This window comes from Sphaeramia orbicularis, chromosome 10, assembly GCF_902148855.1.
Source record: "Sphaeramia orbicularis chromosome 10, fSphaOr1.1, whole genome shotgun sequence".
NCBI classification, from domain to species: Eukaryota; Metazoa; Chordata; class Actinopteri; order Kurtiformes; family Apogonidae; genus Sphaeramia; species Sphaeramia orbicularis.
Window position 1 is genome coordinate 23,400,754 of NC_043966.1, and position 21,916 is coordinate 23,422,669.

The 21,916-nt window shown below is 37.7% G+C and overlaps 1 protein-coding gene across 3 annotated transcripts in view; it reads right to left on the bottom strand.

The window, feature by feature from the left end:
* Positions 1 to 1,001: 1,001 nt before the first annotated feature.
* Positions 1,002 to 21,916, bottom strand: part of fgf13a (fibroblast growth factor 13a) — a 133,422-nt gene continuing 112,507 nt past the window's right edge. For all 3 annotated transcript variants that reach the window (XM_030145705.1, XM_030145703.1, XM_030145704.1), the window contains 2 exons: positions 9,576 to 9,774; positions 1,002 to 2,960 (listed from right to left, as the gene is read on the bottom strand). In XM_030145705.1, coding sequence (XP_030001565.1) covers positions 2,824 to 2,960; positions 9,576 to 9,774 — 336 coding nt within the window. In that variant the 3' untranslated portion in view covers positions 1,002 to 2,823. The remainder of the gene's footprint in view (positions 2,961 to 9,575; positions 9,775 to 21,916) is intronic.

Sequence of the window (21,916 nt, forward strand, 5' to 3'; positions counted from 1 at the left end):
TTTATCAGTGAAGCAGCTGAAATTCGATTCTTTTTCCTTTACTGAGAACATCATTGGTTTAACTGTTCCCATGACAACAAAGGTCTTCGTTCCCATTCTTCTGTTGGTGCCAGTTGGAGGTTAGTTAAAGAGCAGTGACCACATAATCTCCTTTTTAATCAAATTTCAAAAGGTTTGGAACAGGGGATAGAACAGGGGTTCCCAAAGCCGGGTACGTGTACCCCCAGGGGTACTTTAAATTTTTGGGGGGAAAAATGCATTAAATAAGTCATCATGTACCAAATACAAAATAATTAATGAGAATTAATGCTTAACACAATAAATGCATTCATATAATAGTTTTATTGTCAATTATCTTGTTTAAGCTTTGGTAACATTTCTAGAACATTTCTATTTTAAATTATTCAAAATGAGTTTATTTGAGTAGCTAAGTAATTATTTTCTGTTGATGAAAAGTTCATTTATTAATTAATGACCAATTTATGTATTTTTCTTATCAATGAAAGAGGACACTTTTCAGTTTATATTTTGGACACAAAATTTACCATTTTTTATATATTAGTCAAGTATGTGTTGTTTGTTTACAAAGTTTTGAAATTATAAACAGACACCTTTGGCACAAGAACACATTTTGCCTAATTTTTTTTCAATCAAAAATGCTGAAGAGAGAGTTGGCAGTACTTGGTTAAAAAAGTATATTTCATGGGGTACTCCACTGTAAAAAGTTTGAGAACCACCGTTCCAGAATAATAGTATGGGTACTAGATACCAATAGTTTAGTTGAATAACAGTGGAGTCAAAATTTGACACCAATGTATTTGTCGATATTTGATACTAATGGAATCTCAGCAGTGTGGTACCATGAAGAACAGACACTGATCCTGTACAATTAATCACAATAGATTCTTGTGATTAAAATCTAAAATCTAAAAAGCCATAATGCAAAAAAACAAAAAAAAAACAAAAAACAAAAACAGGACAAAGAAGAAAGTCTGACACAGTTTAAAAGTATATCTTAATATAAACATTTTATTCAGTGCATTTTTGTGTATACAACAAATAATAAACAACTGGAAGTTATCAGACAGCCACAGTGTCTGCCTGTATATGTTGTTTTATCAGATTTAGCCTGGTAGTTTGGAACACATGATCCAACATGGGTTAATACACATAGCCTACATCATGCAGCTCTAGACCATAATTCCCTGCTTTCTCCCATGCAACAGATAGGTTCACCTAATACAAACCACCTCCGGAGGAAACCAAGAAAAGAAAGCCTCCCAGAAGCATGTACCAGAAAGAAGTTATGTAGCTGAAGGGAAGAGTACGTAGCCCACAAAAGGGGTCCTTTTTGTGTTTGTACATGCCCTGTGCAAGAAAAGGGAAGATGTTCTTTTTTTTTTTCTTAATTTTTTTTTTCACTTTTACAAATATGACATGTCCTATAAAATGTTAAGCCACCTAAAAGTCCACAGTATTCTTTTTTAAATATAGAAAATATTGTCACCACAATAATTTACTCAAACACATAACAAGCATCCTGGGAAGGGGCTTGCACCATATTCCTATGGTGAACTGTATCACTCAATAGAAGTTGACAAAAAAGGATGGCAGGGGATCAAAGTATGACACAAGCACAGGAAGGAAACAGATCACGAGGACAAAAGACGGAGACATTGTGACACAGTAGAAACAGAAGGGAATGGGGACACAGAATAATCGTTTCATACTTCGGTAGTCAAGCATATCAGCAAAAAGCACAACATCCAGTGCGCTGCCAATTCCAAAGTGTTTAAAATCACTTCCTTCGTCCATTGTTCATGTTTTGCGCAAAATCTTTGCTTTCTCTCATCAAAAATGTACAGTGAAAAAAAATTCCAGCTTTGCCTTTATACTGGCTTGGTTTTCAGCGGCTTAAAGGGACACTCTTTCATTCTGTCTTTGGTTTGCTGGAACCCCTTCGATGATGAAATAGCAACAAAAAACAAATACTGAACAATGGCAAGGGAAGAGAACAAGAGGGGATAAAAACAAAACCAGTAACCAAATAAAAAGCTCTCAGCTAATTCAGAAAATTAGCAAAACCAAGGTGCAGCTGTGGCATCTCTGAAAAGAAAAAAAAAAAAAAACTGCAAGAGCCACACTGTCCCTTATACTTCATTTTAGCTGAACATAGGCTTCTTTTTCCCATGCTAGAGAGCTCAGTCTCTGAGCGTGTGCACTAGGACGCAGGAGAGCTACCGTCTGGCTGGCCACAGTCTTAGTAGCACTAGGCTGTGCCACGCCAGGGAGTTTATAGGCTTTGTATTCACAGAAGCATGGATAAGACAGAGATCACGGCTTGTACTGTACCACTGCAGCCTCGTAGACCAGCAACATCACGGGCTGCCCTGACGGCCTACGTTTCTAACTCCCTGTCTGTCTGATGCATGAGTGCTCGGTGTCTACATGACCTAAGAAGAGTTACTGTCCACAAGAAATTAAGAGAAATAAATTAACTTAAAGATGAGTTAACTGGTTTACCATTATCACCACATGAGTGATCAAATAAATTAATTTTCAAGCCCAAAACAATATTCTTAATTACACTTTTCCAGAATGGTTTATGTGCCGTTATGTTTCTTACTTCTGTTGATGAAACAGAAACAATAAGTGACCAGGATGATACCTAACTGTGTTTTTTAGTGATGGTGTTTAAGTGTAGTGGTTTGTTGTCGTAGCTAGTCCTGAAACGCTGATCGGAGAGAGAAATCTGCTTGGATTCACGCTCTGCTGGAGGTAAGGTTTCATGGTTCTGCCCCAGGTCTGGGTTTGGCTGCCGGGCTACGTAGACTCATTCTGGCTCACGGCTTTGCCTCCGTTGAGTACAGCTGAGGCACTCCGACTCTTGGTAGGTGTGCCGCTGCCCGAGCGGGAGAATTCTGTCAAGTCATGGAGGGATGGCTCTCTGTACATTGCCACTGAAGAAACAGAAATAAATGCATATCAGTCAAATTAGTACATCATTATAAACGAAAATGTACTGCATTGTATACAAAGAGTAATTTCCTGTAAAGCTACTTCCATTTATTGGACTTGCTTTGTTTATAAGAAATGTCCCATCAATCTGCAGAATTAGAGCCTAGATTGCTGTTATTCAGATACAAAAAAATGCATTTCATTATAAATTCAGGAGTTGCTAGTGCTTTAGCTTTGCTGTGTGTGCAGCATTGGCCCAATCTGCATCTCAGCAGCTGCTTTTCAGAAGAAATATCAGTAATCTGAGGTTCACAGTCTTTGGTTTCAGGATGTTGTCAACATTCTTCTGCCTAGAATGCTATTTGATGTTCGTTCCTAAGGGAGTCTGTGGCTGAAACAGCAAACCCAGTCCTTCACACACTTCACTTAGCCCAGCACTTTTTTGTTAGAGCAGCAATCTAGAGACCATCCCCATGTATACACATCAATCAATGGCAGGATTTCACTGAGAAACTGCTGATGATTGGTGCCCGTAGGGATAGTGGCAGTATTGTATTTTATGATGATAATGGTGGGCCACAAACCTGCAGATTACACTGCTGCTTTAAAGAAACCTCCCCTTCCATTTTTAAACATTTATTCCTATCCTTCTACACTAATCTTCCTGTGTTTCAGTGACAGACATCAGTTGACAGAGTACACCCTGCCCTGATGAAGGCAGATCTTTGTGGCACACTCCACGACTTTCAGCAAGAATTATAAGAGGATTGTCCTGTTTGGGGTTGAATGACGTGAGCTGCACACTTGCTTCATCTAGAGGAAGACAGAATGAAAGGCTGTGGGCTGAGACTCACAGACTGGAACCAGAGGAGGAGTGAGTAATGGCTGGAAGACATTCCAGTGTCAATGTAGAGACAGCTTCTTAATTGGTGCCCTGTAACACCACTGCCTCTGAATCTTTATGAGCTGCTGGAACAAATTCTCCTTTTATTTTTCTTCCTCGAAAGGCTCTTTCCATACCACTAGCTATATCTTGAATTTTAATTGTGTGAAAGAAAATATTGTGCATTACTGGATACTTTAAAGTTTGTACAAAGGAAGGAGAATGTCTAATATCTGTGGGTTATATAACACAACTCTTTACTCAAAATTGGATTTTCTTTCAGATGCCAAAAAAAGTGCTTTAGCTATTAGCAAAGAAAAAAATCCACAAAAGGCAGCAGAAGTCAGTGCTTTCCGAAGCTGAGATTACTGTCTCACCCAGCCTACTGTATATCTAAACTTATTATTTTCCTACTCTTTCTCACTGCTCTCATTCTCAGTATTTTTCTTGGAGCATAAAGCTAAGCAATCACTCTGTGACTATTTCTCTTAAGTGTGTTTGAGACACCCAGAATGGCCAGTAAATGAAGGCAGAAAGATATTATAGCGTCTCAGAGGGCAGGCATGGGCTCTTAATAAGACGATGACTGGAGGAGCTTTACCAAAATCTCAGAACGATACAGTATAATATTGGCAGATAGAAGGAAAAGGGAAATCCAATACCAATAGAAATATTCACTACTATCCTTTAGAATCAAGATTCAATATCTGAATGAAGCATCACATTTATTACTTTTACTGTGTGCCCTTTGGTTGGAAGATAATCAGCCTGAATAGGAATATATTTTTTAAACTTTCTCGTCTCTCAATGAAATAAAAAAAAAGAATACTGTTATTACAGTTAAAGGGGGCAATATTGTATCTATGATAAGTTAATTTAAATGTCACACATTCCCAGAATGTGGATTTCATAACTAGCAAATTATACTAGGGATGGTTGTGGTGGACTGACCGAGGTTGGTGACAGATGGACGTGATATCACAAATGTCAGACGACTTGTGTCAGGCCCACTTAGCTGAAAACTGATGTCTTTTTACATTTTAAAACAGATCTCTAAATAAACGTCTACACTTCACACTTGATGGTGAAATCCAAGCTTGTTTTTCCACAACCCCTTTACATTTTGCATGCACTGATATGACTTTTCACAGTGTTGCAAAATTTGGCACAAATGATTAACCTCAATGCATGGATAAACTGAAAAGGCCAAAAGTACAGGTTGCTGTGACATTACAAAACACATGTTTGGCCAAAACTAGTAACTGAGAGAACTGCATTAAAAAAAAACCCATAATGTCGAGACAGTGGACTCATGTGATTCGACTAACTTGTTCTGACTAACTAGTTCTGATACAGATTCTCAGACTTAATGGTAGAGGCTGATACCAGTGTTAATAAGATATATATGTACTTCATTGTATGGAAGAGTCTGGGATTGTTCTGTCATGTGTAAATCAGGCTTGTTTTCTGTTTGTATATTCTTCAGTCACTATTATACATAGACTGACTCAGCGACAGGACCATCCATCAGGAAATGCTCTGCTATTGTATTTGTTAAAATGTGTTCGTATGGAACTGAAGAAATCTCCTGTCTGTTGCCCACCACCTTGAAGATGTATCAGGAATGATGAGTAAAGTCTGAAAATCGTGATACACTAGTGACAGTGAGTATGAGTATTGTGTTGTTTTCCAGCAAAATTAACAAGTTTTCTCTAACTTTTTCTCTCCTCACTGTGGCTGCGCCCACTAAGTCTGATGTAAACCTAGTGTTAGATAAATGCTAACATAACTCTTGGTTTTAGATGCCTCTTATCTCTGAGGTCAGGTTGCAGCCATGTTCTGCAGCCATCTACACACTTGGCCTAATACTTCATCCTCCAAGTGGATCTGCAGACAAGACGTCTACAGCCCAAGGCTCATAGACTCCTTTAGGAACGTACACACATGCATCAGTTTCTATGTCATATTTAATCCATAAAAACCCAGTGGTGTTTTTGTGACAGTTCAAAAAATATTTTTTCTCTATATTTAGCCTTTCTTAAGTGATTTATTACCATTCATTGTAATATTATCCTCTTTACGTTTTTGTCCGTAAAAGTCGGGTATTTTTCTTATATTTAATTCACTGATCATGCAGATGTTCATAAAAGCTCAGATTAAAGTTGAGGGTTATTTTATCAAAAACAGACAAAAGTGAAGAAAAAGTGACTTTTTCAGCAAAATATAACATTTCCTGAATATAAAACTAGTGTCTCCATCGGCTGTCACTCTCGATGGGTTTTACTGATGACTCAATGTTGTAGAAGATGAGAATGTTTCCACATTCACTACGGAGCCTCTGTACTTCCAAATGGGTCATATCTGATGACCATGTGAAGATGACAAACTGCATTTTACACCAATGATTTACATGGACTGATAGGATTAGTGGATCAACAGTTATTAAGCATTTTAGATCAGTAGATGCTTTTGGTCGACAGCGTATTTTTGGATCTTCATGGGTTAAGGTTGGGTCCATCTCTTGGACTATATAACATGGCACATTAGGAAGTACATTTAGAACTAGATTCTTTAATCTCCTGTTTTGAGCTGTCTGTTGTCACAAGCTAGGTCCAATAAATGTTACCTGGACAATACATCCAGAGAGTCTTCTAAGTGTTCCTTGGTCATCAGCGTCTTATTACACTTCCTCAGAGAAAAATGCCCTATCAAGCAATAGGCTGATCATGGACTTTTCTCCAACTACAAGGTATGAAGCAACATTTTTTTCATTTTTTTCTGCAACCTCATTGTATAGGTGTGTAAAGTTCTCCTTCCAGCAAAAGGTACAGGTCTACATATCAGGTCTGACATATGATGTAATATAGACAAAAACATGGAATAACATAGAATTGGACTGAATAGATCAGCCTGTGGATCTGAGCCTTTGTCACTGAAACCTAACTTATTGGAATGATATGCACGTCAGTATCAGATCAGACTGAGGTAGATGCTTATGTAAATTATACTATTTAAAAGAATAAGAAACTATGCTTTTGTTTCATTTTTGGGAAAGCAGTAGAAATATACAATATTTATTCCCCCTTTCCCAAAAAAGAATATGTGAAATAAAATGGTAACGATATATTTAAGCCTATACTTAGTTCACATTAAAATGTTAGTGTTACATTGTGAGTTATGTTACGCATACATTTTTTGTTTGACACTGTAAAAAGAGCAAGCCGTGACAGATCCCAAATGTGAAAGAACTCCACTAAATTGCCCTCTTTTTTTTTTCTTTTTGTGAGCGTGCATGTCTGCGTTCAAAGATTTTCATTTCTCGCAGATAAAAAAAAAAAAGCTTAGACTGCATTCCTTTTATCTCCCCAAACAGAAAACAGTCCGTCTCCTTTCTGTCTTGTCTCTGTTGACAGGTAAATCTGTGTCTCAAAGTAGATAAAAAGACCTTTTTTTTTCCAACAATGAACAGAACCATTTTTTCCTCGTCTTTCAGCCACTCTACCCCACACAGTCTAATGGGTGGGCTTCTCTGTGCCATTACTGTACCAAATCCCAAATCCAAGTCTTGGTTGTAACTATTTCAGTGATGCAACCATAGTTTCTCTGCTGCCTCTGGTGACAGACAATGGCTCGTCCTTGGTCTGTACTCTGTCTGCACTGAAGTGTGACCAGAGGAAGCTACTGAATAGTTCCAGACCTCCACGTCTAAGGAGAAAGGTAAATGGCAGGGACTCATGTGGAAATGAGCTCATTTAGTCTTTAGTAAAAAGAGAAAAACCCACCTGGCTGGAGTATAAAGAAGATGGGGACATTTAATCATGGTGAAAACCTAATGGCTCCAATACAAGGAAGATCTATTATTTTGAAAAACAATCCCTGTGCCAAGTAGAAAAAAAGGCATTGCTGAACAATCAAGAAACTTTCCCAATTGATTATGTAGGTTCAGAAACTTTATTCATGTAGTCCAGCACTGCACTGATTTGAAACCTGGTTAATTTACTTATTTATTTTATTGAATTTAATGTATTTTTAATATTCTGCTGTATTATTCCAAGTGTTAGTGTTGCAGAATTTGAATTCTTCTTCTTTTTTTATTTTAATCCATTAAGACCCAAACATCCAGTGTTGAACAAAAGCATCTACTGATCTTCACATTCAATGTGAACAACTGATGTTGTGTGGATTTGTAACTGGTATTATTTGTGCAGATGTGGTGTATGATATTCTGTTCATGCTTTCTTTTCTAATATTCATCATTTAATAGGTCATATGTATTTTATTTTATTGTAGTTTTGTTTGTTTTGTTTTTTTCTCTGTCTTCTGCCGAGTTTTCTCAGTTCTGGTTGTAGTTATTGTTGCCATTATAATTATCACTATGGTTGTTACTGTCTGTATTGACCCATTTGAAGGTGCAGAGGCGCCATAGCGAATGTGGAAACACTGTCATCTTCTACTACATTAGTGGCTTTTCCATTGGACTTTACCAATATCTACAAAATGTCGAAAAAACAGAAGTGCGTAATGTCAGTTTTTCCATTAAATTACAAATGCGATTATTTGTTTATTTATTATCGTGAGACGACACAAGAGGTCATTCCATAAACATGGCGACAAACATAAATATCCCATTGATTAACAGATACTCATTATTATTACATATTACCCCTCTATCCCGTACTAAATTAAAAAATGACTTGGTTTCCTGGTGTGTCCACACATGTCCCATGTTTCTTTTAAAACTCATCTTCTTCTTGTTTTTTTTTATTCACATGACTCTAGTTGCAGAAAAAGGCCTTTCCATTGCAGTTTTGTGTGATATACCAATTTCACTACGCCCGAAAAATCACCTCTTGCCAGCACAAAAAACTTGTCATTGAAAAATAAGAATTTTGGTGAAATTGTGGTTTTCCGTTAGGCAACTTTTTCTGCTATTTTTCTGATATTTGCGCAGTTTGAGGGTCAATGGAAAAGCGACTATAGATTCACAAGTAAAACCCATGGAGTTTGATCAATGACAGTGGATGGACACACTGGGTTTATGTTCAGTTACACTGCAAAAATCAAAATCTTTCCAAGATAATTTTCACTTGTTCCATTGGCAGATTTTTTTTTTTGCTTAATTTAAGTTTTGTTTTTTTGTTTCTTAATTCAAACAAAAAAATCTGCCAATGGAACAAGTGAAAATTATCTTGGTAAGATTTCTTGAAATACGATTTTCAAGATCTATTGTCTAAAAATAAGTTCTTATATCTCACTGAAAAATTACTCTTTAAGTGAGTATGTCTTATTTTAAGTGTGATGAGATATTTTGACGAGAAATGAGAAAAATACATTTAATAAGATTTTGATTTTTTCCAGTGTAATGATATATTTTACTGAAAAACTCAATATTTCTTCAGTTTTTTTCTGTTTTAATATAATAACCTTTGACTTTACTCTGAGCTTTTATAAACATTCTACATAATCAGTCAAATAAACATAGGAAAATGCATGATTTCTACTGGGAAAAAAAGCTAAATCCAGAGGATAATATTATAATAAGTGGTCATAAATCACTTAGGAAAAGTTACATATAGAGAAAACATTTATTTGGTAACTGCCACAAAAGTCCCACTGGGTCCTTAAGGGTTAATCTTCTGTTTTATATGAAGCATTTGAGCCATGTAACCAAAGCAGAGTTCAGTTATTCCTTCTGTTAAACAGTATGACAGTACAGCGCTGCCCTGGCTCTCACCTTTTAGAGGTTTAGGAAGGAAATGGGCTGCTGGCTTGTTCTTCTTGACATGGTTCCCCTTCATGATCTCTCCTTCTTTGTTCAGACCGAGGTACCAGCCCCTGCCTGACTGCTGCTGCCGGTATATCATGGAGGAGTATGTCACATAATAGTTCTCGAACACTGACTCCTTGAATTTGCACTCTGGCGTAAAGTGTTCCTGTGGGGGCAAAAGGAGAAGCACATACACAGTATATAAGAAGTTGTTGGACACTAATTCACAAGGTCTCAAGAGTATTTGACATCTTGATGAACAGAGAGCAGCTGAAATGCAATAGTTCATTACTTGAGAGTGGAACTTAATAACACTACATTGCGCTTGCACGTCCAACACACTCAGGCATGAAAAGAGCAAAGGCGGAATCTCCAGTTCTAGATTTAATATTTTTGTCTCTTGAGAATCTTCTAAATCTATTCCTTCCATTTACCGTGGTGAATAATGTAGCACTTGGTGGCATAGATAACAGTGATATGACAGATACAGAGAAGCATTAATAAAACATACAGCCAAGACGAAGAGTATATTCTCATTTCGCTCTGAGCTGTTAATTATGTATGGGTGGCTCATTATCTTTCAGAGTATTGTCCACCGGAATCAAGAATTTGTTGGACAAGATAATGTATTATTGCCATTTGGCTTATTATACTATGTATTTAAGGACTAGCTTTTTTTATACCACGTTACAATCCATTAATATGCATTCTGTGTGTGTGCGCTCAGAGCCTGCAAGGTGTGAGTGTGTACCCTCCTTACTTTTTATGGTATCTATCTAGGTACATTCACTAATGAACTCACTGTAGAGACTCTCCTCAGAGATGTGATTTTGCAGTTCATTTTCCAGACTCCATACTGCGCAAGAGTTCACTCCCCCATTTTGTTTAGTTAAGAATCCAGAGCCTATATAGGATTTGCCCATTAATACTACAACAGTGTGGCTGTGGTTTATTTCCCCTGAGGTGAGTTTTTGTGTTTGTGTATGTGGGTGTCTATGCTTGAGTTCTTCGGTGTGTCAGTGTGTGTGCGCGTTTGGCCAATTTGTGAAGCTGCATGGGCAGTGAGTCTACAAAACAGTCTAATCAGAAGACAGTTCCCCTGAGAGAGATCGAGGGACAGTAGTCAGTTGTTCTTGCTATGCTTATAACTTTCATTATCGGCACAGAATATGCACTTTGTTTGCAAATGAAAGTACATGCGCATTACATTAGTAACACATAGTTTCAAGCAGACATTCAATCAATCATATTCACACTTTGAAATGTCTTGTAAATACAACGTTGGGTATTACAAGGTCTGTTTGACTGATGCCTTGCTCAGATTGAAACATATCTACCCAGTAACAGTCCTATCTGGGTTAAAAACATGCCACTACCACATAGAGAGTCATCAATAACAACTTATGTTTTTTTCATCAGTTCCCCAGCATCAGTCTTCATGTGTACCACTAAAACGACTTCAAAATGCTCAGTGAGGATCATGCCTGTAGTGTGTGCATTTCTATAGGGTTTACAAAACTACTACAACAAAAGCAGAATAACTGTAATTATTTGCAAAATTTTCACTTTCTGAAACATATTAAAGAGAAACTTACAGTAGCATATTGTGTTTTTACTGTGCCTTTTATCACAGCGGACCTCCAGAGCCTGGCCGAGACACCAGTCCCAGAGGTACCAATTATAACTGACATATTCATCATCTCCTCTCACTGTTCATGCATATCAAGACCACAGTGTCTGACAGTGTGACCTGCACTTATTGTTAGGACTTAAACCATTTTAAAGATCTTGAACATGGGTCATTTCATACTAACTCACCCCAGCTTCTTCATATCATGGATTTTTTCAGAAAAAAAAAAAAAAAATCACTGTATCATCAGTCAGACTTTAATATTCAAAGGTACCTTGTGAAATCCTACAGCTGTGCTTCAAATACTTTTTAGTTTTGAATTTTCAGCCCCTAGAGCTACATTTCATTCACTGGGATGACATTTGCAGTGAACACCCAAGAAAGGATAAGGATAAATGTACAGTATTGAGCACCTAAACAATAAACTGGACTGGACTGATGACACAGAAGAGTCAAGAAAGGCCAGAGTTGCCTCCACCTGCTGAGGAGACTGAGGTCCTCTGGAGTGAGCAGGGCTCTGCTCCAGACATTTTATGACACTGTGGTGGCCTCTGCAGTCCACTTTGCCATCGTGTGCTGGGGAGTGAGCAGTACAGACAGAGACAGGAGGAGACTCAATAAACTGATGAAGAGAGCCGGCTCTGTCCTAGGCCGCCTGCTGGACTCCATCAAGGAGGTGGCGGACAGAAGGGTGTCGGCAAAGCTGACATCCATTATGGATAACCCCTCCCACCCCCTGCTCTACACTGTAGAGGCCCCGAGCAGCTCCTTCAGCACCAGACTCTTACATCCCCTGTGCAAGAAGGAGTGCTTCTGCAGGTCATTCCTCCCACAGCCATCAGACTGTATAACAGTTCACAGTAACCCCCCCCATATCACACCATGTGCATGTGCAATCACAATGTAAACATGTAAATTATTATTATCAAATTATTTAAATTTCAAAATATTTCATTCTAATTCTCTATTTGTATAAATATTTATATAAATACAAAATTTCTCATTTTCTCTTATATTTCATTTCTCACTTGTGGCTTTTTTTCTGTCTTTTTCTACACACTTGTGGGTTGTATGTTGTTGCGGTCAATTGTGAAATTTCCCCATGATGGGATCAATAAAGTCTCATCTTACAATTGTGGAAAAAATTATTTGACCATCAAAAGTCATCAAAAAGAATGCCTATGCAATCAAGTACTAACTCCTGTGTGTATCATGTGACTAAAACAGACAGAAAAGAAAACATGGAATGCCTAAAAGCACTGTTTTTGGCAGTACAATGCCATAGCTATTGATGTAAGAACTGAAGTGATTTTGGTTCAAGAAAACCATGGAAAATGTCTAGATATCAGCTCTGGAATTAAACTGTTATGAGCTATTTTTGTTGTTGTCATTATATTTGTTCAAACAAATGTACTCTTAGGCATTAAAATGAACAAGAAATTGAAAAAAAACAAGTGTGGTCTAATAAATTTTTCCATGACTGTATGTTATCTTATCTTAAAAGTCCTCAGCCAACAAAAGTCTTGTTGATTTAGTCACATTCTAATACCCACACATACGCATTTCTCAGTCTCTGTATTTAAATACAATGGATAAAATGGACATTTTTGAAGTATGTACAGCAGTAAAAACAAAAGTGTCAGGAAAAAATCATTCAATACATGTCAAACGTTTGTAACTGTTTGTGCTGCTTCTTTACATGATAACAGGGGACAGACCAAAGAGTGACTTTTAACTTTTGTGAAGACAACAAAGCTAAAGGTTGTCATGTCTGCTCCCAGACTGTGTCTGTCTTTTCTGTTTTGTCTGTCATTTCCTGTTTTATTTTGTTAAGTTTCCCTCTTGTGTCATGTCTGGTGTCTTTACTTCCCTTCCTTGATTGTTTCACCTGCTCCTGATTACCTGACTCCTCCCTGATTATCTCCACCTGTGTCCAATTGTCTTCCCGCCCTCTTGTGTATTTAAACCCTGTGTTTTCCCCTGTTCCTTTGCCAGTTTGTGTTCTACCTTTGTGTGCTCACTTACCAGCGTTTTTGGATACCTGTCAGTCTGTCTGCCCATTTTGACCCGTTTTGCCTTCCGACCACCGATTCTGCCTGTTCCTTGTCTGCCTGCTCGTCTGGTTCTGACCTGGTTCGTACATCGACTTCTGATTCTGCCTATTCCCTGACTACCTCAGCCTCCAACGTGTTACCTTGTGTTTCGACCCTCGCCTGGACCTTGACTGTGAGTAGCCTTTCCCTCATGTCCCGTTGCCTCTTGAATTGCCCTCCTGTGTATGACCTGGCTTGTTTTTTGACTATCCTCTGTTTTGCCCTAGTCGGGGTGTTGACGGGAATCCTCCGGCTCGGCCGTGCTGACCATCCATATTCCCCGCTCACAGCCCGGACGAAGAGTCCAGTATCACACGCCTTCACAGACGTGTTAACTATTTTGTGCTGTGTTTTTACTACTGTGATTGTGTTTAATAAACACTCTCAATTGGTCATCTGTGTTCTGGTCTTGCATTTGGGTTCAGCCTTTGTACTAGTCCCATTACAAAGGTCGCCTAAGACTTTTACACAGTACTGAATGTATTAATTTAAAAAGCTATTTCTAAAATCCACCTGTATAACTATAAATAATTAGACTTGCTTTATTATTTTCTAATGTTACCATCTGATGAAGTCAGAAATCAATTCAAGGTACATGTATTGCGCTAATGAAATAAGATCCATATTTTGTCCAAACAAACTGAACCATTGATGCTATAATTTCTAAATTTCCTGAAACAAATGAAAAACAAACTCAATAAGTATCACAGACGGATGGAAAATCTTGAAGTCTACAAACCCCCATCTATGAAATTAACTATCTTGAGAAAATTCTGCAAATATGTCTTCTAAAAAATACATGCAGGTAATAACACTTCCTTGTTAAACAATACACACACTTTTTTAACACAAACAAGCCTTAGTGGGAAAATATACAAAAATACATTAAAATGTGGGTTTTTCAAAGCTGTTGAAGTCACTGTTTATGCAACTTGTGGATAGAACAGAAATATAAGATGAAGATAAAGATTCCTATTTTGTTGACTAGTGGTGGAGTCTGTAATGACCTTGTTCATATTGCTTAAATGTACATTAAATTATAGCATTTTCTCTATCACCAAAGACAAAATGATATCTCTAAATTCAAGTGTCGGTGGATTGTTTATTTTGTGGTGTGATGATTATACTTACACTGAAGATTATATTTATAAGGGTATTCATTCATTCTATCTGTGCACATCAACAGACACATTTAACCCATAAAGACCCAAACATCCACTGTCAACCAAAACCATCTACTAATGTAAATATTTAATACCCGTTGATCCACTAATTTTATCAATACATTTAAATAATTGGTGTAAAATGCAGTTATCATCAGTTGTCATCTTTTCATGGTCATCAGATATGACCCATTTGAATCTTTAGAGGCTCTGTAGTGAACGTGGAAACACTGTCATCTTCTACAACATTGATTAACCGGTAAAACCTATGGAGTTGGATCAATGACAGTGGACAGACACACTGCGCTCATGATCAGTTATTGATATAGTTGCTGAAAAAGTCACTTTTTCTTCAGTTTTCTCTGTTTCTGATATAATAACCCTCAACTTTAATCTGAGCTTTAATGAAAATCTACATGATCAGTAAATCAAATATAGGAATATACATGATTTATACTGAACATAAAGAAGATAATATTGCAATAAACGGTGATAAATCATTTAAAAAAGGTTAAATAGAGAGAAACATTCATTTGGGAACTGGCAGAAAAATAGCACCGAGTCTTTATGGGTTAAGAGATTTTTGCAGATCCTTAGCTGAATGTGTCTACTACTGAAAGATATCCACTGTTTTCCTGCTGGATCTCAAAGAGGCTGTGAGACTCTTTCCGTGATAGACAGCAGTTTGTGTGGCATCCTCTTCTCCTGTTAACAGCTCCACAGTAGTTCCAGCACAGTCCCAGTGTTTTTGATCAGTGCATTCACTTTGTTTGCATAGCCAGCTCTGATGCTAGTGCCCCAGCAGATTGCTGCAACATTGCACTCATGACAACAGTGGTAAAACATTGGCAACATCGTGCTTCACAAATTCAAGGAGCTCAGCTTCTTCAGAAAACACGACCATCTTGTTCCTTCCTGTTGGCGAATTAGCCTTGCTCTTACGTTCTAACTTCTTGTCAAGGGGAACTGCTGGTGTATGTGCTGCTCTAATTATGACACTGATAAAAGACATTCAAGTCATGGTAAATGAAGCTTTGGAGACTGAAAGTTCCTGTACTCGTGAGCTACGGTTGTCCTTCCAGAACAATCTACTCCTAACTGACTCACCATTCTCTTTATGTTTTTACCGTTGTCACTGCACTGCAGATTTTTTAAATTGGATAATTACAGTGTATATTTAATGGCATGTATAAAACTTAATTCCCAATGTTGTCTTAATCCCTCTGACTTTGTCTAAATGTATTATTGTCCAGCTCCATGTCTTGTTTTGTCTCTTTCTTACTGTCTGACTCTTCTTCTAGTCGGCCTGATTAGCAGCAGCAGTCTGGGCAGCATCCATCTGAGTTATGCATGGACAGTGAAAGGAGGAAAAAAAAAAGTAACGGGCTGGTCGGCTCTCGAGCCAGGATTTCTGTTCTACCTCTAATAATGAGCTTATGTGGATTTGGCAGGTTACACGCACCCTGGAGAAGAATAAGAGTCTATTGATAAACAGATACAGGCACATTCAGAGCCAAGATGGAGGAGATGCTGCTGGCTGGTGCTGTCGCATTGGAGTGGGTCTATGGACAAAAGGCTCACTCAGACTGACACAGGGAGGGTCCAAAATGGCAGGGGATCCCCAGCTCTATTCTAACAGGACTGTGATAGACAGAAACATTTAGATTCTTTTGAAAGGGCTCCAGCAGTGGCTCCTTCAGTCAATAACATATCTATTGTTCACTGAAACCAGTCTCAGTGAAAAAAATCTCAGATCACTTTAATCACGACTGCACTGCCAGATGGAGTGAGGGGAAATCACTTTAGAAATAAAATGCAAGACAGTATCTGCATAGAAATAGTATCAGTTGTGGTCCCCCCCCCCCACGCCTCTATAGTGCCTTGGCTAAATGGACTTTCAATGATCCCATTACACTACATTGGCTTTTCTTTGAAATATGCAACTCTGACAAGTCCTTGTTCAAATGATGCACAGCCGGCACGCTCCCTCGCACACTGTCCAGGAAGAGGTTTATGTGAAATAACTACACTGTGTCTTACATGTGCTGTGAGAAACTTGCCACCTGAAAATAGAAAGTCTGATGTAACACTGGTGTGTTTGATGCGACAAAGAGACAAGTCTGTCAGCTGTTTCTTGCCTTCTCCCTTATTTTTGTAGTTGTCAGAAATGTTATTTGACAGTTATGCTGCTTAGAGCTCTGCTACATTTCTTTCATTTAGAGAAGTGAAGTATTACAGTGCATCCTATCCTTTATCTTTACCATCTGTGACTGAATAAGCAGTGCTAACTTCATAAACCCCTGTCAAAGCCTGTCAGATTATTACATAATCACCACGCAGCAATTATTTCAGCTAACTGTAATTATTTTTGCATAATCATGATAATAATATCCATTCACCTGTATCAAAACAGCAGCATGAAATGAACAAAAATGTCACATTTCCATCACTTCTTCTCCCTCATTTCCCACCGTTTCAGATTTGACTGCTTTTTCACCTCATTGTGTTCCCTTCACATTAAAGAAGTTAACTTCGACTGCTCTGTTCCATTATCAGTCAGTTCTTTGTAGATGACAGTGATAAGCTTTTTATATTTCAGTTATTTATGTGAAATTTACCTTGTGCAGTATTTTATACAAAGTCTAAAATGGGTGTAGAAATGTGGTTAATGCAAGTAAATGCTTCTTCTTTATTAGGTTATACTATACTACATACAGTGTTTCCTGTGGAATTTATATCTTCGTGCAGCAGTGTGTGTGTGTGTGTGTGTGTGTGTGTGTGTGGGGGGGGGGGGGTCTGTGCCACGTACCTCACAATGGTCTGTGCAAAGTGAAAGTGAAACTTAACATGTGTTACTAATTCCTCTATGTCTCCTGCTGCTGTGAAGCTCATTTACCTTTTCCCTACCTCCTGAAACTTCGCAAAGTTTCATTTGAGGGGGCGGGACGTTTGTTTATGGGGGCATGAGAGCATTTATGGGACCACCCCAGAACCGGCCCCGAGGCCTATTAAATATTATACATATGTGTATAATAAGTCTAATGCAACAGTGATGTTTCGTATCAAATGTATGGTGTGGCGGCAAGGATTTTGCCATGGCGCTGCACGATAGCAAAACCTTACGAGTGGAAATGCTGACTATATATACTACATACGATACTAGTATGATTAACAGATGACTATAGCTTAATTGAATTTATTTTTTATTACTGTGAGAGAGCCTCTCTCAGCCAATGCTGTTACATCTGTTTTTGCATTCTAATGCCCTACATTATCTTTTTACTTTTAGAGTTCTTTGTTGGTTGGTTCATATGCATGCTTCATGTGAGTGTGTGAGTAGGTGGACAAAATCAGCATAATTAGCATGGATTTATTTATCCTTAATGATAGGGAGCTTAGGAGTGAATTTGATTAGAAGGCCAAAAACTTTCCCAAAGATCCCTCTTAACTCCTCTGATACACACTATTCCAGTGCTTCTTACTCATGAATTAAATCCACACTTGTCTCTAAATGGGATGAATTTTATCTCACCGGAAAAGAAGAGAGGGAGGCAGAGGAGCCTCTTATGTTTTACAACAAGGGGAATCCCAGCTGAAGTTATGTTGCCTGAGCTCTTTATTATCTCATAGCTGCCAATAAAGGAGTGGCTGATGGAGGTGTTGACTGTAACGTACCAAAGGAGGTCCCCTGCACATATTTAATAACTGTGACTGTAAAACACATGGACACATACTGTCCATATAGATGACATCTTGTCACACAACTGACTGCCTGGTTAAAACAGCATTCGGCGGGGTTCAGCAGAGTAATTACAACCCAATAATGTTTCCCTTCAGTCAGCAGGAGGAGAAATACTAGCATAATGGATCTGATCTCTCCTGTAAAGATATTGGCTGGATTTTTCACAAGATGAGCCAAATCGATGCTGCACGCTGCCCCATGTGAATTCAGCTGCCACATGGAAACTAAAATGACACCAATTATGCCAATGAAATCAGGGCTGAGTGCCGTTCTAGTTTCTTTGCAGCCACATCAATGCTTATGAGACTCACAAAAGATAATGCTATGGCTGGGCAGTGAAGATAAATCTCACTAAATCCGGCTTTTCACTGCTCCACTCTTTGGTCTAGAGTAGAAGTGGATTAAAAAGCACCTTTTTCTTTAGCCAAAGATAAAGTACACTCTTATTGTTCATTTGTTTGAGAATAAATTGGGGAGCTTTAAGCTAGTGGAAAAGACCCTTACAAATACCAAATACAAACAGACACACCCACACGGTGCACACACTGAGCAGCACCGCATGCAACGCAAACTAGTTAATGACACAGCTCAGTGGAGGGAAACCTTACAGCAATGGTTATTTACCAAAGGCATTGTGCTTCCTGAATAAAAAGACAAGGGTGTGCAACAACTACATATCAAACAGGAGGGGTAGTGAGTTCATAATGTACAACCACAATGACACACACACGTCTTTGATGCCTTTGGGTTTAAATCAGTGGTAATGGTGAGATTATTTATTGTGTGGCTCTCACAAGGATTGAACCAAATCCTAATGCTCACAAATTACATTTATATGTAACTAATAGAAAATCCTATTAAGTTTTGTAATGAACACAATGGTGCCATTTAAAATCCAATTCACTCTCTACAAACATGTGCCTTGATTTTGTTGCAAGAATGCATAATTTTTCTGAGAAAGTCCATTACTTCTCTCATCAATCCAGGACTTTGCAACCAGTTTAGCACAGTTCAGGAGCAGAATTTATGTCTAAATAATTAAAGTGACTCGGTTAGGGATAGGAAAATGACTAGTTTAATCTTCAATAATAATAAATCCATTGTAAGTTGTTTTACATGAAGCCTTAGCAGACTTTTTTTTTTTTTATCTAAATCAAATTGTATTTATATAGCAACAAATCATGACAAAAGTAATCTCATGAAATTTGATATTAAGAGATGATCAAAACCAGATTCTTAATAATTTTTTTTAAACCCAACCCTAACCAAATGTTGTCTGTGCCTAAACCAAACCGTAAAACATTTGATAATATTCTCACCAAATCCAACTGGTACTATATATTAAGGATGTGCTCCAATAATAATTTCATTTACTAGTTGAAACAATGTTGAAGCAATGTTGACTTTTTTAAGAGTTGACTACTTTTCATTTGGGGAAGTTTTGGAGGATATTTACATTTTACTTCATAGACATGCAGAATTAATGATTATTTTTCTGCAGCATATGTTAAGTAAAGTCTGAAAAAATGAGTGCTTTGAAATATTAAATAATATACTTGTTATATTTTAATTATGATTATCAGTATTTTGGTTTAGGTGAAAGGTATGTGTTAACAGTGACATCATTACTACTTGAATTGGCTCGATTATTCAACTCCAGAAAGTAATAAAAATGTCTGTCCCTATTGTAAATCAAGTTGATGGATTTTTGTCAGAATGAAATACATTGTCAGTTTACATTTACCGTCAGGAATTTTATGAACATTTACATGATCAGTAAATTAAATACAGGAAAATACCTGATTTATACTGATAAAATGCAAAATACAGAAAATAATAGTATAAATAGATAAATTGCTTAAGAAAGGTTAAATATGGAGAAAAAATTTCATTGGGAACTGACACAAAAGTAGCACTGGTCTCCATGGGTTAACTAAGACAAAGAATTGAATTTCTGTAAGTTTTTATGTCTCAATATCAAAATCAAGCAAATCTGAAACTGAGCGTCAAACTAAATGTTAAAAAAATAGGTGACTCTTAAGTGCAGTTTTGAATTTTTAAACCCTTATTCCCATTACAAAGCTTATTACAAGCTTATGGCACTAACACAACCAAGCTGTAATGACACAGCATGCTTATAAAATGTCTCGTGTTTTATCTTTACCTTTAACCACCGGAGTATGTTTTAATAAGATATATCGTGAGCGGCAATATGATTATACCGATAACAAAATCAGTTACAATTTAGTTGCATATGAATATAATTTCTGTGAGACGAGGTTGGACTGAGAGCTTCTAAACCTCAATGCTAAACTGATAAATATCTCCTGCCCGAGAGCCCTGAACTCTCCATTTCACACACGCTCACATAGAGCAGTCTAGACGAGATTCAACTGGAGACTCAGTGACTCACACTAATTCAGATATGACCCATCAGGAAATTAATAACACCACTTCAGAGGCACCTCATGAGACATGTGGACACCACTTAGCTGTGGATCTAAAAATACACCCGCAGATCAGAAAAGGTATAAAGAAGGTTTACATTTTGTTAAGTACAGATATTTACTGGAGGAGATTTATGCAGATTATATAGACAACAGTTTTTCCTGTGTAGAGATTTTAGAGTAGAGGATGTTTCTGTTGTTACGGTGTAAAGTTTGCAAAAGTAGAGGGGCACGCAGGAAAAGAAAGACTCAAGTAAAATGCATAATAATTGTTCCCTCCTCACCCACACACTGATAGATGAATATATTTTCGCTCTACTTCAGTCACACGTGCTCTGTTTTTTCTAATCCTCTTTTCCCTATCGCCTTCTTTTTCTCAAGGTCCAATCTCAGCTGTTACACACACAGAGAACACTGTAATGTACGTATCTACTCTACACAGGAGCACATGCCGTTAGATTAAACACACAGTTAAATGAATAATTTAGTATCTGTGTCTGTGATTAAAACACAATATAAATGCATATCCATTCACTTCCCATTTATTGTATGCTATATTCCCTCGCCTCTGTATTTTTTTTCCCCCTTTATGAGAAAAATATAGTATAACCGTACTGTACTTTTCCATCAACACTGCCACCTCCTCATGCCCCCACTCCCCATCACCCCAAGTACGTCATCTGTTGTCTCTCTACTGTTGATTGGGAATTTCCCTGCAATGCTGATCTGCTATTGGTTGGTTTAATATGTGGCTTCAAGGCAGCACTTTACTGCAGGAGCAATACCAGCAGGACAGGCACTATTAGGCAGCCAGCTACACATTCAATCCAATTCACTCTCTAATTTAGCTGAGACAAAAAGGCTTCACCCCCACACACACACATGCACACACACACACACACACACACACACACACACACACACACACACACACACAGCTGAATTCCTCCAATGCAGCACACTGTATTTCACATGTGAGCTGGTGTTGAGAATGCATTTCGTTTTAGTAGAGATTCCATATTTTACATATGATAAACATTCGTATACAATTTGTACAATTCAATTCAATTTGCACAAAAGAAGAGAAAACCCTTTTAGATTCCTCATTCTATGTAATGGCTTTATTTAGCGTGTGTATCAATAGATGAATGAGACTTGAAAAGCATTGTGGATAAACGCCCTGTAAATTCAATCGATTCATCATTTACCATGTCACATCTCCAAAACCAAAGA